Source organism: Ictidomys tridecemlineatus, chromosome 10 (genome assembly GCF_052094955.1).
Source record: "Ictidomys tridecemlineatus isolate mIctTri1 chromosome 10, mIctTri1.hap1, whole genome shotgun sequence".
NCBI lineage: Eukaryota > Metazoa > Chordata > Mammalia > Rodentia > Sciuridae > Ictidomys > Ictidomys tridecemlineatus.
The window spans coordinates 135,812,671-135,828,329 of record NC_135486.1 but is presented as its reverse complement, the minus strand read 5'-3'; the positions used below and the strand labels follow the sequence as shown (position 1 = coordinate 135,828,329).

Below are 15,659 nucleotides of genomic sequence, written 5' to 3'. Positions count from 1 at the left end.
ACGCAACTTGTGGGCTCTGGGAGAAATCCCTCTCACTGGCTGCGGCCCCATCCCCAGGTACTACTTCAAGAAGGTGAGCGACGAGTTCGACTGCGGGGTGGTGTTTGAGGAGGTTCGAGAGGACGCGGCTGTCCTGCCCATCTTTGAGGAGAAGATCATCGGCAAGGTGGAGAAGGTGGACTGACATGAGGCCAGCACAGCACAGCTTCGGAGCCTGGGGTCGCGGGGAGTACCCAGCAGTGCCCTTGGTACCTCAGAGCAGTCCCAAGGCTGGTCTGTCCTGCCCAGGAGAGGGAGGCCCACCACAGCAATAGCAGAGTCCCCGAGCCAGGCTACCTGCCTGGAGCTGCAGGAGACCCCAGCAGCCCCTGCTGTCCACCTCGCAACCCGCAGGCCTCACTGGTCCTGAACGCCAGTGTCACTGCTCCCCCTGGACTTGCCCCGGCACCCGGTCAGGCCCAGGCTGGGTGCAGGGGCCCCTGCAGATTGTACCTGTCACTGAGTGCCTTCAACATGCCCTCTCTCGCCTGTCACTGTGTGAATCCCGCAATGAGCACTGTGGGGCCTGTCTCTGGCTGCCAGCTCAGCGGGTAGGGACCCTCCTTTCTAAGGGCCCATGTAAATATGTACATTTATCAGGCCAGGGCCAGCAGGGGGCTGACCCAGCCATTTTCCATGCAATGACTTGTACAATGATCTTTTCAAGGTACTTGGATAGTAATGAAATAAAAGTTTTTGGAGCTGCCTTGGCTGTGGAGTGACTGACTACAGCTGATGGGCCCAGCTGAGCCCTGCCATCCTCAGACCCATCAGTGAAGGTCATGGTGGAGGGGGGCACTCCAGGTAATGGCTGCAGAAAGGTCCTACATGGTGCAGCGGGCCCAGGAGGCTGAGGCTGGCCACGGCCATGCTGCCAGCCTTGCCAGGAACCACACACTCAGTCCAGGTGCAAAGCTCTTTATTCACGGAGCACAGCTTCTCCAGCCAGGATCACCTGCCACTTACAGTTGGCAGTGATGTGGTGGCTACAGCTCCTCCCGGGGCCCCACACTGGAATTGGCTAGTGGCTCCTAGAAAGGGTCACAGAAGCCCAGCTCAGCTCTGCCCTCAGTCCACCCCAAGTCCTGCCAGCCCCGCCTGGAGGTGACCTGCCCAGGGCTTAGAACCCTGGATGGGGTGCATACCTGGAAGGGGGCTGTGGGTGCCTCTGCTGGCAGCTCACCCCCACTGTCCAGGAACTTGGAAAAGCTCTCCAGGTCCCTGTTGCCCTTGTATTCCATCATCTGGGGAAGAGTGGGAAGCTAAAGGCGCTTCCTGCTACAGCCCACCTGCGTCAGCCCGGAGCCAGGCCTGGCTGCCCCAGCCCCAGCCCTAGTACCTCACCTTCCGATCCCGCCCTGCGGGGAAGTACAGGAGCCTGGGGAAGCCAGACACAGTGAAGGCCTCGAGCTCATTAGCCGTAGCGTCCAGCTCGGCAATGATGATGTCTTCGTGGTCCCTGTACTTCTCAGCTAGTGCCTCCCAGGCTGGGGCCATCTCCTTGCAGTGGCTGCACCATGGGGCATCTGTGAGGTGTCATACTTGGTTAGCTGGGTCCCTGCATACCCACCCACCCACCCACCAGCCTCAGTACTCACAGAACTTGACAAAGACATTCTTGGTTTCGTCGAAAGCCACCTGCTCAAAATTCTTGCCCACAAGGGTCTTGACGGGCCGCTGGTCCCAGTCAGGGGGGACCTCTTGGCTTAGCAGGTAGGGCTGTGGGCCAGGCCAGGAGCTCTGGTGTTGTGTGGGGAAGGACCCCAGGAGTGGCTGTGCCCTCCCTGCCCCACCCTGTGGCGCTAGCCAGCTCACCTTGAGTTTCCCACTGAAGACCATCTGGCAGAAGGCTGCCACAGAGGCTGAAGTGATAGGCCCCCCGCCAGGGGGTGCATACTTCTTAGTGGTCTCAATGTTAACCAAGCGCAGGGTGGGGGCCTCCTCAGCCTTGAGACCAAAGTACTGCAGTACATGGTCATTGCTGGCATCCACATCCACCACCACAAACAGCACCTGCCAGCAGAGAGTCCATGCTGGGCATCTTGCCACCGTGTCACCCCTTCCTCCTGGTCCCCCAGTACCTGCCCCCTGAGTGGGGGAGCCGCCTCCCGGAAGCCCTCCAGGAGCTCCCTATGTGAAGCCAGCGTCTGGTTGACAAACAGCAGCAGGTGGTTGAGGATTCTGGCGCCGAAGATCCTCCGGGAGGTCTGTGGAATGGTTTCCTGTGACTCCCAGGGCCCATCCAGCCAGCTCTGCACCCCCAGGCAGCTGAGCTCACCTGGTTGCTGAACTCCGTCACCAGGAGCATGCTGTGTGTGATGAGGAAGCGGGACAGGTCCCCCAGGTCCAGACCCAGCTCCTCGTCCACTGGGAAATCGGCCCGTCCTTCATCGAACTAGACACCAGGAGGGTCACCTAGGGCCATAGCCCTAGCCCTGATCCCTGCCTCAGCGCAACTCACCTTCTTGAAGAGGACCACAGTGTCCTTGGTGAGGCCAAACTTCTGAAACAGCTTTGGCTGGTCAGTGAAGCCAAATGTCATGTCCAGGGCATCGCGGGCCAGGGCCAGGAAGGTGGCCACATCCTCATCCTCCAAGTCCTACAGGCCCAGCTCTTGTGAGGCTGGCAGGTACCACTACTGCTGCCCCCATGGCCTGGCCCCCAGCCCAGCCTACCTGGAAGAAGCCGATGACAACCACGTCCCCAGCGTCCATCAGTGCCTGTGCACTCTCTTCATCCTCCAGCCGGGTGGCACTGGACCCCACCCGCCGCTTTAGCCACTCAACGATGCCCTTGGCCTCCCGGGGGCCTGTGGAGTGTGCCCTCAGTCTACGCAGGCCCCAGCCCACCCCACCCCAGGCTGTGCCTACCCCACACCTGTGTATTCCTCGGGGTGCGTCCGATTCCCATCACGGAAGAACTTGAGCGTGGGGTACCCTGTCACACCAAACTCCTCCGTCAGCTCCTGCTCTGCAGGCCCATCCACCTTGGCTAGCGTGGCCGTGACCGACTCAGCTGCTAGCAAGGCAGCCGCCTTGCTGTATTCAGGGGCCAGCGCCTTGCAGTGCCCACACCACGGGGCGACTGGGGGATGAGGCCATGAGTGCCAGGCCTGCACAGCCACAGCCCCTCCCTGCAGATCCTGAGGGAGCAGGGGTGTGCTGTGCACACTCTCCTTAGACCCCACCCAAGCCTGGGCCATGGCAGGGCTGAGATCAGGAGTCAGATTCTCCAGGCCCCCAAGCTTGGGGCACAAGGGACAACAAGGTGTGGCTGGGGTTCCTGGGACACACATGGCTGCCTCCTGAGGCTGCCGCGGACAGATTTGACATTTATTTACTAGGGTGTCTACAGACCCAGATCCCCATGCTTCTGTAGAGAGCCTGCAGAAAGACCCACACCAGCAGCTTGGAGAAGTGGCCCTGCGGCAGGACATCAGCCTGAGGGCACAGATGGCCAAACAGGGTGTTCTCATGTCCCCTGGGCCTCCCCGCATAACCACCACCCCTCCACACTCCATCCCAGAGCTCCCTGCCCTAGGGTGCTCCTAGGAAGCTGGAGTGCTGGGCACAGTGCCTCTGGGAAGATCCCCTAGTCCACAGGGCTGGGGCTGGAGACCCTGGGTAGTCCCTGTGGCCCCCCACCCACTGGCCCAAACACTCACAGAACTCCACCAGCAGGGCTGGGTACTCCTGCAGGGCCAGGCCCAGGGTGTGGTGGTCCAACACCAAGACCCCATCCTCCTTGGGGACCTCCTCCCCAGGGGTCTCCTCCAGGAGATCCTCTGAGGGTCTCTCAGGTCCCTGTCCCTGTAGGCCTGAGGCCCCCAGCAGGAACAGCAGCAGCACAGGCAGAAGCTGGCCGTCCATGGCAGTGCCGGGCCCCGGAGGCTGGGGTAGATAAGGGGACTGGGGACCAAGCAGCAATTGCCACGTAGCACCTGGGCCCTTTCTCAGGGACGATAAAGCTTGAGAGCACCCCCTTGAGGGAGGGGGAGGCAGAAAGAGGCCACACGGAGGGCAGCGAGACGACATTTAATGGGGCACAGCGCCAGGCGGGATGCAGGACGGAGAGAGGGCAGGGTCTGGTCACTGACCAGGGGCCAGGGAAAGCTTGGGGTCCCTTGCAGCAGTGGACAGAGGTGGGAACAAGGGCCAGAGCCAGGATTCAGCCCTTCCAGTCCTGGCAGACGCGGAGGCCCCACTCCCAGGACAGATGGGCTGTCTTGTCGTCGTCTGTGAAAAGGGACCTGACAACGTAGGGGCCCCGCACCAGTGCGCCCCTCGGAGCCTCCTCCACTGGAGTCACGAACTCGTACTCCTGAGCCCTGGGGCCATAACTGCCTACCATGTAGACAGCCCTGTCCACTGAGAGAGGGACAGGATGTCAGGGCTGCCCTCCACCTGCCCCAACTCACCCCCACCCGGCCCTCCACACTGCCCTCACCGCGCAGGCCCCTGCGGAAGGTGTGGTGCACACACTTGAGGCCACTGACGATGTCCTTGTTGACCTGTGGGACAGACGGCGTTAAAGGTTCCTCTGGGGACAGGGCACTGGCCGGCCGGTGCCCCCCACCGCAGCTGCCCTCACCTTGAAGGTAACCTTCACCTGGTAATCAACACCCTCCTTCAGGATGAACGCCTGGCTTTTCAGCGCAGCCAGGTCCCCTGGGAGGGAAATGGCAGGTAAGCTCTAACTCCAGGGTGGGCTCATCCTGCCTCAGGAGCCCCACGTGGGGTGTGGTGCCCTCAGGGTTTCAGGATGGGCCCAGGGACTTGGGATGGGGCACAGGGGTCCTAAGAGGTCTCTGCTCCAGAGACAAATGGTGGTGGTCTGCAGTGGCATTACCTGTGAGGTCCATGGTGATGGGCCCTGGAGCTTGCTCCGAAATCAGCGTCAGCCTGGTCACCTGCACGTTAGGCAGGCTGGGATCTGAGGAGGAGCAATGTCCATAGCATGCCCTGCTGCTCCCCACCCAGGCACAGCCCTCTAGGCCCAGGTTCCAAGCCCATACCCACTACAGGTGGCAGAGTTCCCAGCAGTGCTCTCTTGTACTGGGTGAGGCTCTCGTCCTCAGGGTCCAGCTGCCGGATCTCCAGGGCGCTCTTCTTCCCAGGTGCCTGATACTCTGGCACAGCGTCGTCCAGTGCCTCCTCCAGTGGTGTTGGCCCCCCCTCCTTGTCAGCCAGGAGAACTGGGAGTTGGAGAAGGCATATGAGGTGCTGCCCCCAGCTGACCCTGGCACTGGAGCACCCTGCTGGAGCACCCCCACCTGGCCAGCTGTGCCTCCCACTGCCCAAAGGACTAGGAAGGAGGCAGGTGGTGGAGCTCAGAGGGAGGGTGAACCAGGGAGAGCAGTGAGAGGGCTCCCAGGGCATAGGCAGCATCCCACCTGCCTCTCCCACAAGAGCCCTGGTGGCTGGAGGAGGCTCCCAAGGCACCTGGCCAAGGGGCATCCTTGGGGCGCCAACTTGCTTCTGGCCAGATGTCCATCTAGGGGCCCTCCCTGACTCTGAGGCCAAACGTAGAGGAATGATGACCCCAAGTGTGGAACCACGGGGCTGGGACTACTGCTAGAGTGGTGGCCCCGGGGCCCTCCAGGGGGTCCCTACCTCTGGGCCCTTCCCATAATGCTCTAGCCCCCACCCATGGAGCCTCCAGACTAGGGTTCTCTGGAGCCCCAGCCCCACCTAGGGGAGAGACCTGTGCCTCCCTGACTTCACACGCGCGCGACCCTAGGCTTCCTTCCCCTTGCTGGTCGCTGGGAATCAAGCCCCCACCCCCGCTGGAGTCAGGCCGGGGCAACGCCAGGAGGTCCCCACGCGCCCCCAAAGTTGCCGCCGGGAAGGCCCACCGCCCACGTGGCCGCCACCCGGCCGGCCAGCCGCTCACCTCGGGCGCAAAGCGCCAGCCGGAGCAGTTCCAGCAGCTGCGCCCCCAGCTCGCACGCGTCCAGGCCCAGCATGGTGGCGCGCGGCCCGAACGCGGAGCCGCCGCCCGGCTCGGCTCAGCCCCGGCGCGACTGCGGTGAGCTCATCCCGGCCGGGAGCGCCCCCCGCGCCCAGCGCCGCGCCCGCGCCGCGCGCCCCCAGCCGCTCCGCGGACCCCGCGCAGCCCGCAGAGACGCGCGTGTCGCCCGCACGGCGCCGGCACCCGGCCGTCCCCGCCGCCGCCGCCGCGGCCCGCCCCGCCCTGCGGCGCCCGCAGGAGCCGGGGTCTCCCCCGAGCCCTCGGGCGGGGCTGGGGAAGTGCAGCAGGTGCGTTCCCCCTCCCCTCTGTGTCCCCCGGCTCTCATTAGCTGCAGGCGGCCAGGCCACACCTGGGCCCAGCAGCCCTCCGCCGCCCCTCCCCTCCGCCCCCGCGCAGCTTCTGGGCAGCGGGGACTCCCGGGGCCACCTAACTTGGGGCAGGGGCTGGCACGCAGCCTAAGGGGACCTCGGCAGGCTGGTCTGAGCACCCTGAAGCTCAGTCTAGGCCACAAACACTAAAGGATGTGCCCGCAGGGCTGGTTTTTATCTGTAGGGGCCTGGGGACCCAGATAATTCGGGAGGTCCTGCCCTCTGGGAGAGAACCATGAAGAAAATAGAAGGCGAGATGAGGGGGAAGCCAGGGTTTCTTGACACCTGAGAGCTGTGGATGGGTGTTGGGGGTCAGCCAGGGCAGGTGAGGGGTGAGCAGACCCTCAGCAGGAGACAGACCAAAGGCTGAGTCTGAATAAAGGGGGTTGCCCAACACCAGATTGAGCCCCCTTTCTTAGACACCTCTACCCCATCCCCATTTCTGGGGACACCCAGGAATCAGACCAGAGCCCCACTGTCTGAGCAAGAGGCCAGCCCTCTGTGCACTCTGGCTGGGTCTTCACCTGGCCAGTCTTTCCAAAACAGAATCCTGCAAAGGGGCCCTGGAGACCCACCCCTGCTGCCCTTTTCTGAAGGACTGGAAGTATTAGGTCACTTGTCTCCAGGGGACAGCTCCAGCTGCTGGTGGCCTATAGCATCCAGATGTTCACTCACTCTCAAAGCCAGCCTGACACACACCCCACCCTGTCCCCCGCCCACATACAGTGTGTATGGGAGTGGGGAATGGGTGACCTGGGATCTAAGAGGAAGAGTTCCTGCCTATGAAGGTGCCCCCTCCAGCCCCTAGCTCCATGCCCCATGTCATTCTGGACCTGCACTGCCAGCACTGGTAATGGATTCAGGTGGCCATGTTTGGATGCTCCTGGCCCAAGGCCGCCCTACCCACCTCCCTCCATCTGACCTCTGGCACAGGGAGGATAAATATAACATAGCATTTCTACTTCTTATAAAGGGCTTCCTAATGGGGCCTGGAGGGCCTGGGCATATCTCAGGAGGGGATGGCCAAGCTGCTGGAGAAGGGACAGAAAGTGCCTGGACCCTGGGAATCTGGGTGAATCTGGGTAGGAGGTGTTGAGACCTCCCTTCTCCAGTAAACCCCTTTCTATATTTCCAGGGCACCCTGGCTAGGATCTCTGCCTGTTCACCTGCTGTCCCACCCAATCCCCTGTGTAGTTAAGGGGATGTGGCCATTCCCCACTCTTCTCCCCAGTCTCTAAGGATCCCTGTTCAGGAACCCACGGTGTCACACACTCCCAGCAACCTCAACCACAGGACCACTCTGACACAGGGAAAAGCCATCACAGCTCCCACAGTGCTGGGAACCACGGGGACCAGCTCATGATCATGGTCAGGGTCACACCAACCTGTGGCACCCACACAGGTCATGTGCGGTGGGTGCCGTGGTTTGCAGAGAAACACTCCTCAGGCTGTCAGAGACTCTTCTGACCTCACAGCAGTGACTGCTGCCGGTCCCCTCCGCCCTGGGGGACACACACTGGCAGCCTGGGACTACCGCAGACCCGGAACCCTTGTTCCTCTCGGGCCCTCCCCTGGTGAGCCTCTATTTGCTGGTTCCGCTCCAGGTCCGAGTCCACGCCCTCTGGGCCCCCTCGTCCCGTGGAAGGTGCGCCTCGCCCCACCTCCCCAGGCTCAGGCCAGGCCAGACCTGGGAGGGCATCCCTGGGTCCCTGTCGCTCTTGTCACTGCCCTGCGCTGCAGGCCCTCCAACACAGGCTGGGCGGCCGGCCTCTGCCCGAGGCCCCAAGGGTTAACCCAGGCGGGAGGGGCGGGGCCGCTCGGACGTCCACCGCTTAGGCATGGCCGCTAGCCCAGCGCCCCGCGGCGGGCGCCCCCGCGCGCAGAGGCCGCACCTCCGCAAGGTGGGCCTTCCAGCCCCTAGGGTCCGGGGGGCGCGGGGGATGGGGGACGCGGGGGATGGGGGACGCGCAGGGGCTGGCCTCGCCGGCTCTAGGAGCCGGGTCCGGGGGCGCCGCCGAGACGCCCCTCACGGCTCCCTCGCCCAGATGGAGCGGATGGTTGTGAGGATGCAGGACCCTGACCAGGGCGTGCGGACGCGAAGCCAGCGTCTGCTCATCACTGTCATCCCGCACGCGGTGACGGGTGAGGCGCGGTGAGGGCCCTGGGGGGGAGCAGGGAGCCAGGCCTGCGCCCACCCAGCCTCTCCCGTGCAGGCAGCGACGTCGTGGAGTGGCTGGTCCGGAAGTTGTGCATCTCGGAGGAGGGTGAGGGTCGGCCAGCCCAGGGGCTGGGGAGGGCGGGCCGGGAGGAGCACTCACTCACCCCCCACCCCCAGAGGCTCTACACCTGGGCAGCCTGCTGGCGCAGCACGGCTACATATACCCGCTGCGCGAGCCCCGCAGCCTGGCGCTCCGGCCGGACGAGACGCCCTACAGGTTCCAGGTCAGGCCTTGCGCCCGAGCGACCCTGCCTGCCCCGCCGCCTGTCAGGGGGACTCGGGAGGGGACTCGGGAGGGCGGGCCTGCTAGCGCTGGAGGGGGGTGTGGTGAAATCACCGCTGGCGATTCACCGCCCCCTCCCCAGGAGGCTAGGATTGGAAGTGCCCCTGTGATAATGACCAAGTTAAGGGGTGGGGGTTTCAGTTTCCTGGAGCCACTCCAAGACCCCCATAAAAAGGCATTACCTGCAGAGAACTCTGCCAGCTGCCTGCAGGGGATGTCCTTAAGCCTCCACCCCTGAAGAAGGAGGCTGTGTTGGGGGTGAAGATAGGATACCTGCACCTCAACATGTTATTCAAACATGATGGAGCCCCCTTCCTGCCCTTCCCAATCACATCCAAGAATCAGACAACACTAAGCTCGGATGTGACTACATCCGGGACTTGGGCAGGCCCCCACCCCTACCGTATCAGGCCGGGGGAGGCAATCTGTGCGCAAAACCCTAAAGCATGAGTGGACTCAGTTCAAGTGGTAAGAATGGAGAGTGGTCCACTAAGCTCTAGGAGGTGGGCAGATGGCCAGTGGTCTCCTGGACAGGAGCTGTGAGGGTGAGGGCAGTATATGGGTGGAAGGGCTCAGGAGGTGCCTTACATCGTTACCCCACAACATGGCTAGACTCCCTACTTCTGGACCAGCACTCTGTGGCCAGCTGCTGAGTTGGACTATGGTGAGTGTGGAAGACCTGGGGCTAGCACCGGGCCAGCTCCCAGGATTGGGCAGAGCTTGTCTCTCTGCAGCCTGTTCCCTGTCTTTCCAGCCATCTACTTGACCAAGAAGAACATACAAAGGCAGGGAGCCCTGGTCACCCATGAGAAGGTGAGTCCCAGCAGGCTGAGTCTAGCAGGAAGAACCCAAGCCTCACAGTCTGCCCCAGAGTGTGCAGCTCAGTCTTTGAGACAGTCCATACCCACTTTGCTCTTGCTGGGTAGGCCCCCACCCCACCCACCCTGAAGGGGCAGCTAAATGCTCCCAGAGCCAGAGAGACAGCCCCTGCACAGGGCCTCAGGGGAGGGCTGGCCTCCATTCCAGGTGGAAAGATCTCACACACACACACATCACTCACTCCCTCACTCTCACTGAAGAGGTGGGGTCCATGTCCCAGAACTGGGTATGCAAGGGGTCACCCACTAGAGACCTCATGTCCCCAGGAGCACTATGACCAGTTGCATAAGAAGATCAACCACACCTGGGACCTGGTAGTGATGCAGGCTCGGGAACAGCTACGGTGAGCCCTGTCCCTGTCTATGCCCACACCCAGTGACAACAAGCCTGGCAGTCCTAGAACCAGAAAACATCCCAGGCTCCAGGTCCTGAGCAGAGTACGAAGGGGGGACTCTGCTTAACCTCCCCCTTCCTCCAGGGCGGCTAAGCAGCGCAGGAAAGGGGACAGGCTGGTCATTGCATGCCAGGAGCAGACATACTGGCTGGTGAACAGACCCCCGGTGAGTCCCTGGGACATGAGGGGGTGGGTTTGTTGGACACACATGGGGTCTGCCTGCATCCTTGGAACCTTTCCTGAAACTCTGACTTGAGCCTGTAGGAATGACATGCCCTTCCTGGTTCTGGTGGGTGACAGGAAGCTGTCATTCTGTGATTCAGTTGAGAACCCAGAGGTGACAAACTCAGGACTGTGGCTGCATGCACCCCCAGACCACAGGACCAGTCAGATCCTCTCCTGGTCTGAGGGCTATAGGGGAACCTTGGGGGACTGAGGCCTTTGTGGGGGCCAGGAGGAGCTACAACAGAACTGAGCTTTGGGGTGCTACCTGGGACCCGGCCTTCCCCAGACTCAGGTCCAGCAGGTGAAGATGAAGAGCTTCAGAATTGGGGTCCCTAGGGGTAGGGACCTAACACCCCAGCTTACCTTCTTTCTTGCAGCCTGGGGTCCCCAATGTGCTGGAGCAGGGCCCAGAGAGGGGCTCCAACAATGCCAATCAGGTGCAGATGGTAAGCGTCTGCACATACACCTGTCCTGGCACACACACCTGCCCTGGCCTACCTGCCCATGGCTCATCCCACCACCCACCATGGGACAGCTTGGGCTGTGCTCCATCCTCCTGTCCCCCTTCTGTCCTTTAGTCCACACAAATGTCCCTGATGTGCCACTCCAAGGGCCCTACTCTACTTCTGGTATAAGCCCCCTCCTAACTCTTGTGCTCTCTCTTCCCACCTGCTGCCTGGGTGCAAGTAAGTGAAGTGGCCCTGGGGGAGGAGAGGGGAGGGCTCTCCCCCAGACCAGGACTGTGACAGGGAAGTGGGAGGGTGGCAAGCAGGGCTATGGCCTGCACCTGGACCATTCCACTTCCCTTTGGGGCCTCTGTGGCCTGCAAACCACAGAAATCAGGCCCTGGACAGGCAACTACTCTTACCAAAACCAGAGTCCAGAAAGATTTGTGTCCTCTTGCTGATGGAAACTGCTTATCTCAGCACCCTAACTCTTCCTGAGTAAAGGCAGTCAAAGAGCTGGGGCAAGCTAGAGTCTGAAGTACACATATCCAGCGCCATACCTTGTGCTGGTTGTGGAGCATAGGGAGCCTGGGTCAGCCATCCTGCTGGACCTGGGGTGCTGTGAGGCCCCAGGTTTCTGAGATAGAGTTGAGTTCCCCAATGTGATGCCAGTACAAGGACTTCTCACGTATGTATGTGTTGTTTAAAAGAATACTTTAAATACCTCTGAAAATATGACAAGTTAAAACATAACTGGGGACATCAAGGCCGCTCGGAACACCTGAAGGTACTATGGAACATTCTAGAAATCTCCAGACTAAAGGCTCCCAGAGGTCTTCCAGGTTTAGGGATAGGAGAAGGGGCTTTTCTCTAAAAGAGTCAGGGATGCGGTGCTGAACCTTCCTCTGCCACGTATTGTGAGGCAGGAGCTCTGCTCTACGGGCATTGGGCAGGTGGGTGTCCAGTTCCCCGAGGGGAAACCTGCTGGTCATGCAGCCACCTGTTCCTTCCAGTCACAGAGCTTGGACTTCTACAAGCGAGAGGTAGGTCCTGGGGGAGGGGGGTTTGGGCAGTCCATGCTCCAGCCCAGGTCCTGATTCAGAGTTCTGGCACCCTAGATAGAGTGGTCGAGGAAAGCACTGGGCCGAACCCGGGTGAAGTCCTCCATCTGCCTTGAGGCGTGAGTCCAGGCGGGCAGGAAACCCCCAGCCCAGCCCCTTTCTGGACTTGCTTTCCCCTGAGGCCCCTCTGCACTGCCTGGACTTCTTCTAGGTTCCTGACATTCAGCCACCAGCGAGGCCCACATGACCCTATCCTGGCAGGATGTCTGCCCAGCAACCCCTGGGTCACAGATGACGATGCCTACTGGGCCATGAATGCACCCACGTGAGCACGGGGCCGTGGGACCATGGGTATGCCTCCAGCTTGGGGGGCTGGAAGCACCACTTCCCCTCAGCCCTACCACTCTCCTCCCAGGGTAGCTATGCCCACGAAGCTTCGTGTGGAGCGGTGGGGCTTCAGCTTCCGGGAGCTCCTGGATGACCCCATGGGGCGGGCCCACTTCATGGACTTTCTACAGAAGGAGTTCAGTGGTGAGAAGCCCCATACTTCTTGCTAATGGCAGGCTGCTTGAGGGAGGCTGCTGGCTGGCCCTTCCTCCCAGGCTGCCGGCCAGCTCGGGATCCTCCTGTCCCAAGAGGCCTTGGATCCCCATCTTGGCTACCCCTGGGTAGGATCTCTGACTTGGCTCTCCTGGCCCATAGCGGAAAACCTCAGCTTCTGGGAGGCGTGTGAGGAGCTGCGCTTTGGAGGGCAGGCCCAGATCCCCACTCTGGTGGACACTGTGTACCAGTGAGTGTGGTGGAGTAGTACTGGCTGGCCAGTGTGTGGGCATGTCCAGCCTGGACTCCCAGATGCTATCTCCGTCCCAGGCAGTTCCTGGCCCCAGGCGCTGCCCACTGGGTCAACATCGACAGCCGGACAATGGAGAGAACACTGGAGGGGCTGCATCAGCCCCATCGCTACGTCCTGGACGATGCACAACTGCACATCTACATGCTCATGAAGAAGGTGGGCCCCATCTGGGCTTGTGTCCCCACCCAATCTCATGGGGCTCATCACAATGTTGGTTGCTTTTGTTACGTTACCTGTTTGGATTTTGTCCCAAGTATTATCTCTAGTGCCGGCGTGTTTCCCCCGCTCCTCTTGTCAGGGAAAGGGCAGCCTGCTCTCTACTGTGTGTGCCGATTTCTACCCTGTGTGCCCCCAGTCTCCTCCCACTCCTCTGTGGCTGGTGCTTCCATGTCACAACTCTATGCTGTGATTCTCCAGTGTGCAGACCCCACAGCAGAGTCATGCTTGACCCTTCCTTAGTTATCACTTTTTAAAAAAATAACGAGTTGGGCCCCAGTATTGGCCAAGGGTGGTCAGTGAGGCTTGGAAGTTGTTTGGTTTGGTTTCATTTTTATTTTGAGACAGGGCCTGGCTGAGATGCTGAGGCTGGCCTGGTTTACCTCTCCATATGTGTGGGCATTGTAGCTCCTGGCTATGTTTTGTTGTATTGTGGTCCCACTAGATGGGAGCCAGGTCTCCTCAGGTCTGTCCACCTTGATCTAGGCAAGTCAGGGTGGCTGCTGCCAGCCCTTTTCCTGTCAAGGCCTCTGTGTAGGCAGGACAAGACCCCAGCAATGCTGGGTTGGACCCAGTGCCTCATACGTGCTAGGCAAGTGCTGTCCCCTGAGCTCCAGCTCAGCCCAGGATGCTGTCTCTGGCAGGACTCCTACCCAAGGTTCATGAAGTCTGACATGTACCAGGGCCTACTGGCAGAAGCTGTGATTCCACTGGAAACAAAGAGACGGTGAGCCTAGGCAGTCCCTGTGCCCACTGAGTGGTGAGGGCCCTGCAGGGAGGAGACAGGGCCTTCCTGCCACTTGTCTGGCCTCTTCTTGCCACAGGGTATTCCCATTCATGCGGAAGCCTCGGCTCTCGAGCCCCAGCCCTGCTCTGCCGCCCACCTCTGGGGAGCCCTCAGCAGCTGGAAGCGCTGCAGGTGGTGACGAGGAGAGCTAGGAGGCTCACCCCCTGCCAGCGACACCTGTGATGGTGGCCACCCTCTCCTGCACCCCGTGGCACTCAACCTGAGTCCAGAGGGCCCAGCCTTGCCAGCCTTTCTCCAACTTCTCCTTTCCCTCAGACATGACATCTCCTGCCCAGAAGGGACTGGTCCTGGGGAGGGATCTCACTGGCCATGCTTGGCCAGGAAAGGACTTGTTCCCAGAGAAAGAGGAGGCCATGTGGAGCCCCTGGCATTCTGTAGCCTTCAGCTCAGCACTGGGTGCCCTTCCCCACCAGAGAACACTAAGACAGCTGGCACAACAGGACACCTGTCATGAGAAAAAGCAGGCTTTTGGGTCCTCCACTCTGCCCAGGCACAGCTCCCCCACCCTATGACCCTAATCCTGCTGAGACCATTCCAGCCTCTTCCACCTACTCTCGTGTGCTGCCCATGGCACCCGCCCCAGGTTCAACAGATGACTCCATGCTGTCACTCTGACCAGGAGCCTCCCAGTTCCCTCAGGGCAGGTCTTTGACAGGATGGCACAGCCAGTGTCCATTCTTCCCATCTAAACCTTCCTTTGGGCTACTGGTGTTATTCCCTCTCTGGTGAGGGTACCCTGCTTCCCCGGACCTAGGCTAAAGGCATGGGCTAGTTCCTTTTAAGGTGCCACCCACCCACAGGGCTGACCCACATCCTTTTCCCATCCACTCTGGTGCAGAAATAAAAGGACCTCAGCCCTGCGCTGGTCATGTGCTGGTGAATGCACATGGTGTAAGCACGTGAGGCATGTGTGTGTGAGCTGGCCACAAGGCAAAGGTCAGTGGGCATGGCTCAGGTGTAAAGGTGACCTCCCTCAATGTGAGTCTCTCTGCCCCAGACTCTCAGGCTCCAGGCTGCGCTGAGACTTGGGGAGGTGGAGGGTACAGTCTGTGCTCTGGCAGCCCAAGGTGAGCAGGGGCCTGTGAGGATGCTGGCCAAAAGAGGAAACTGCCAAGGAAGCGCTCATAGGAGGGGCTCCTGGCATTAACACAGCACCTTCTGGGCAGCTGTGCCCAGCCTTCTCTGAGGCCCTGAAGTTGCAGGGGCACAGCATGGGCAGAGCCTCTAGGACCCATGAGTGGCCATGGTCATGGTAACAAGTTTAGGAGGTGAAGACTGTGGTTGGAGGGAAGCTGGGAACAGACTCCTGTCCTTAGCAGTCACCAGCTGACCTGCAGAGCACTTCCCCCAGGGATGGCTCTACTGAAGCCCCCAGGCAAACCCTCTCTCTGCCCCTGGCAGTTCTCATATATGCCACTGTCCCTATAGCCCCTCTTATAGCCCCTCTGTGCTCAAGTTCTGTAGGCTGGGTTGCCTTTATTTTTCAGGGACAGTGGACCTACTTCCTAGCACAACATCCAGTTGTTCAACCTTAACCCCACATTCCCACCCCAGGCCTTCCCAAGGAGAAAGAGGAGCAAGGATACCTTAGAGGCTACGAGACCAGAGCTGTATTTAAACCACAGCAAGCTCCGGCAGGCTCCTCATTTCCAGGCTGCATGGCATCTCCCTGAAGCCCCTCCCAGCCTTGCCCTGCCCCAGTGGCAGCAGGTGCTCACCCAGCCCTCCACTGCAGGCCCATGCTGGCCCAAGGCTCCTGCTTACAAGGGGATTGGTGCCCTGCTGGTCAGCAGTTCTCAAACCTCAGGACTCGCTCCCAAGGCTGTGTGGCGACTGCTGGGCCTGTAAATTCCTGTCCAGTAAATTCCTGCTTTGCTCCTTGGGCAGACAGGCAGATGG

The 15,659-nt window shown here is 60.9% G+C and overlaps 4 protein-coding genes across 25 annotated transcripts in view; 2 read left to right on the top strand and 2 right to left on the bottom strand.

The window, feature by feature from the left end:
* The window catches only part of Axin1 (axin 1), a 38,564-nt gene extending 37,819 nt beyond the window's left edge, over window positions 1-745 (top strand). For both annotated transcript variants that reach the window (XM_078024365.1, XM_078024364.1), the window contains one exon: window positions 58-745. In XM_078024365.1, the coding sequence (XP_077880491.1) occupies window positions 58-184 (127 nt within the window). In that variant the 3' untranslated portion in view covers window positions 185-745. The remainder of the gene's footprint in view (window positions 1-57) is intronic.
* A 196-nt stretch (window positions 746-941) lies between these two features.
* On the bottom strand, window positions 942-4,073 carry Pdia2 (protein disulfide isomerase family A member 2). 4 transcript variants are annotated; one of them, XM_005323898.4, is made up of 11 exons: window positions 3,704-4,073; window positions 2,917-3,123; window positions 2,715-2,848; window positions 2,501-2,638; window positions 2,318-2,434; window positions 2,121-2,246; window positions 1,855-2,052; window positions 1,638-1,758; window positions 1,384-1,565; window positions 1,185-1,283; window positions 942-1,070 (listed from the first exon to the last, which is right to left on the bottom strand). In XM_005323898.4, exons 1-11 carry the CDS (start codon window positions 4,071-4,073, stop codon window positions 1,026-1,028), a joined length of 1,737 nt encoding a protein of 578 aa, XP_005323955.2. In that variant the 3' UTR covers window positions 942-1,025. The 4 variants fall into 4 exon arrangements, with proteins under 4 accessions (XP_005323955.2, XP_040134112.1, XP_021581072.2 ...); XM_040278178.2 differs by having other exon boundaries at window positions 1,638-2,052; XM_021725397.3 differs by having other exon boundaries at window positions 2,917-3,910.
* On the bottom strand, window positions 4,055-9,210 carry Arhgdig (Rho GDP dissociation inhibitor gamma). 4 transcript variants are annotated; one of them, XM_040278197.2, is made up of 6 exons: window positions 9,061-9,210; window positions 5,054-5,233; window positions 4,888-4,971; window positions 4,630-4,706; window positions 4,486-4,549; window positions 4,055-4,406 (listed from the first exon to the last, which is right to left on the bottom strand). In XM_040278197.2, exons 3-6 carry the CDS (start codon window positions 4,898-4,900, stop codon window positions 4,207-4,209), a joined length of 354 nt encoding a protein of 117 aa, XP_040134131.1. In that variant the 5' UTR covers window positions 4,901-4,971; window positions 5,054-5,233; window positions 9,061-9,210; the 3' UTR covers window positions 4,055-4,206. The 4 variants fall into 4 exon arrangements, with proteins under 4 accessions (XP_040134131.1, XP_021581080.1, XP_021581079.1 ...); XM_021725405.3 differs by lacking the exon at window positions 9,061-9,210 and adding an exon at window positions 7,763-7,902; XM_021725404.2 differs by lacking the exon at window positions 9,061-9,210 and adding an exon at window positions 5,932-6,125 and having other exon boundaries at window positions 4,648-4,706.
* Window positions 7,783-14,645, top strand: Rgs11 (regulator of G protein signaling 11). Of its 15 annotated transcripts, none has more exons than XM_040278192.2 (17): window positions 7,783-8,022; window positions 8,423-8,519; window positions 8,591-8,641; window positions 8,713-8,819; window positions 9,491-9,542; window positions 9,633-9,691; window positions 10,024-10,100; window positions 10,236-10,317; window positions 10,754-10,822; window positions 11,842-11,865; window positions 11,941-12,002; window positions 12,095-12,208; window positions 12,299-12,414; window positions 12,586-12,673; window positions 12,754-12,892; window positions 13,597-13,679; window positions 13,777-14,645. In XM_040278192.2, exons 1-17 carry the CDS (start codon window positions 7,783-7,785, stop codon window positions 13,889-13,891), a joined length of 1,575 nt encoding a protein of 524 aa, XP_040134126.1. In that variant the 3' UTR covers window positions 13,892-14,645. The 15 variants fall into 15 exon arrangements, with proteins under 15 accessions (XP_040134126.1, XP_040134125.1, XP_077880503.1 ...); XM_040278191.2 differs by having other exon boundaries at window positions 11,836-11,865; XM_078024377.1 differs by having other exon boundaries at window positions 11,836-11,865; window positions 12,736-12,946.
* The last annotated feature ends 1,014 nt before the right edge of the window (window positions 14,646-15,659 follow it).

What these genes read in the sequence shown, in the direction of transcription:
- Pdia2 (XM_040278177.2), bottom strand. Translation starts at nt 3,559, where the DNA reads ATGGAGTGTGGAGGGGTGGTGGTTATGCGGGGAGGCCCAGGGGACATG. An exon ending in TTGTCATCGGCTTCTTCCAG is followed by an intron (nt 2,639 to 2,714) that starts GTAGGCTGGGCT and finishes CTGGGCCTGTAG; the next exon opens with GACTTGGAGGATGAGGATGT. An exon ending in CACCCACAGCCCCCTTCCAG is followed by an intron (nt 1,071 to 1,184) that starts GTATGCACCCCA and finishes GACCCTTTCTAG; the next exon opens with GAGCCACTAGCCAATTCCAG.
- Arhgdig (XM_005323666.3), bottom strand. Translation starts at nt 6,004, where the DNA reads ATGCTGGGCCTGGACGCGTGCGAGCTGGGGGCGCAGCTGCTGGAACTG. An exon ending in GCTGGCGCTTTGCGCCCGAG is followed by an intron (nt 5,234 to 5,931) that starts GTGAGCGGCTGG and finishes TCCAACTCCCAG; the next exon opens with TTCTCCTGGCTGACAAGGAG. An exon ending in AACTCTGCCACCTGTAGTGG is followed by an intron (nt 4,972 to 5,053) that starts GTATGGGCTTGG and finishes GCTCCTCCTCAG; the next exon opens with ATCCCAGCCTGCCTAACGTG.
- Rgs11 (XM_040278182.2), top strand. Translation starts at nt 7,783, where the DNA reads ATGTGCGGTGGGTGCCGTGGTTTGCAGAGAAACACTCCTCAGGCTGTC. An exon ending in GTTGTGCATCTCGGAGGAGG is followed by an intron (nt 8,642 to 8,712) that starts GTGAGGGTCGGC and finishes CCCCACCCCCAG; the next exon opens with AGGCTCTACACCTGGGCAGC. An exon ending in TGGGCCATGAATGCACCCAC is followed by an intron (nt 12,209 to 12,298) that starts GTGAGCACGGGG and finishes CTCTCCTCCCAG; the next exon opens with GGTAGCTATGCCCACGAAGC.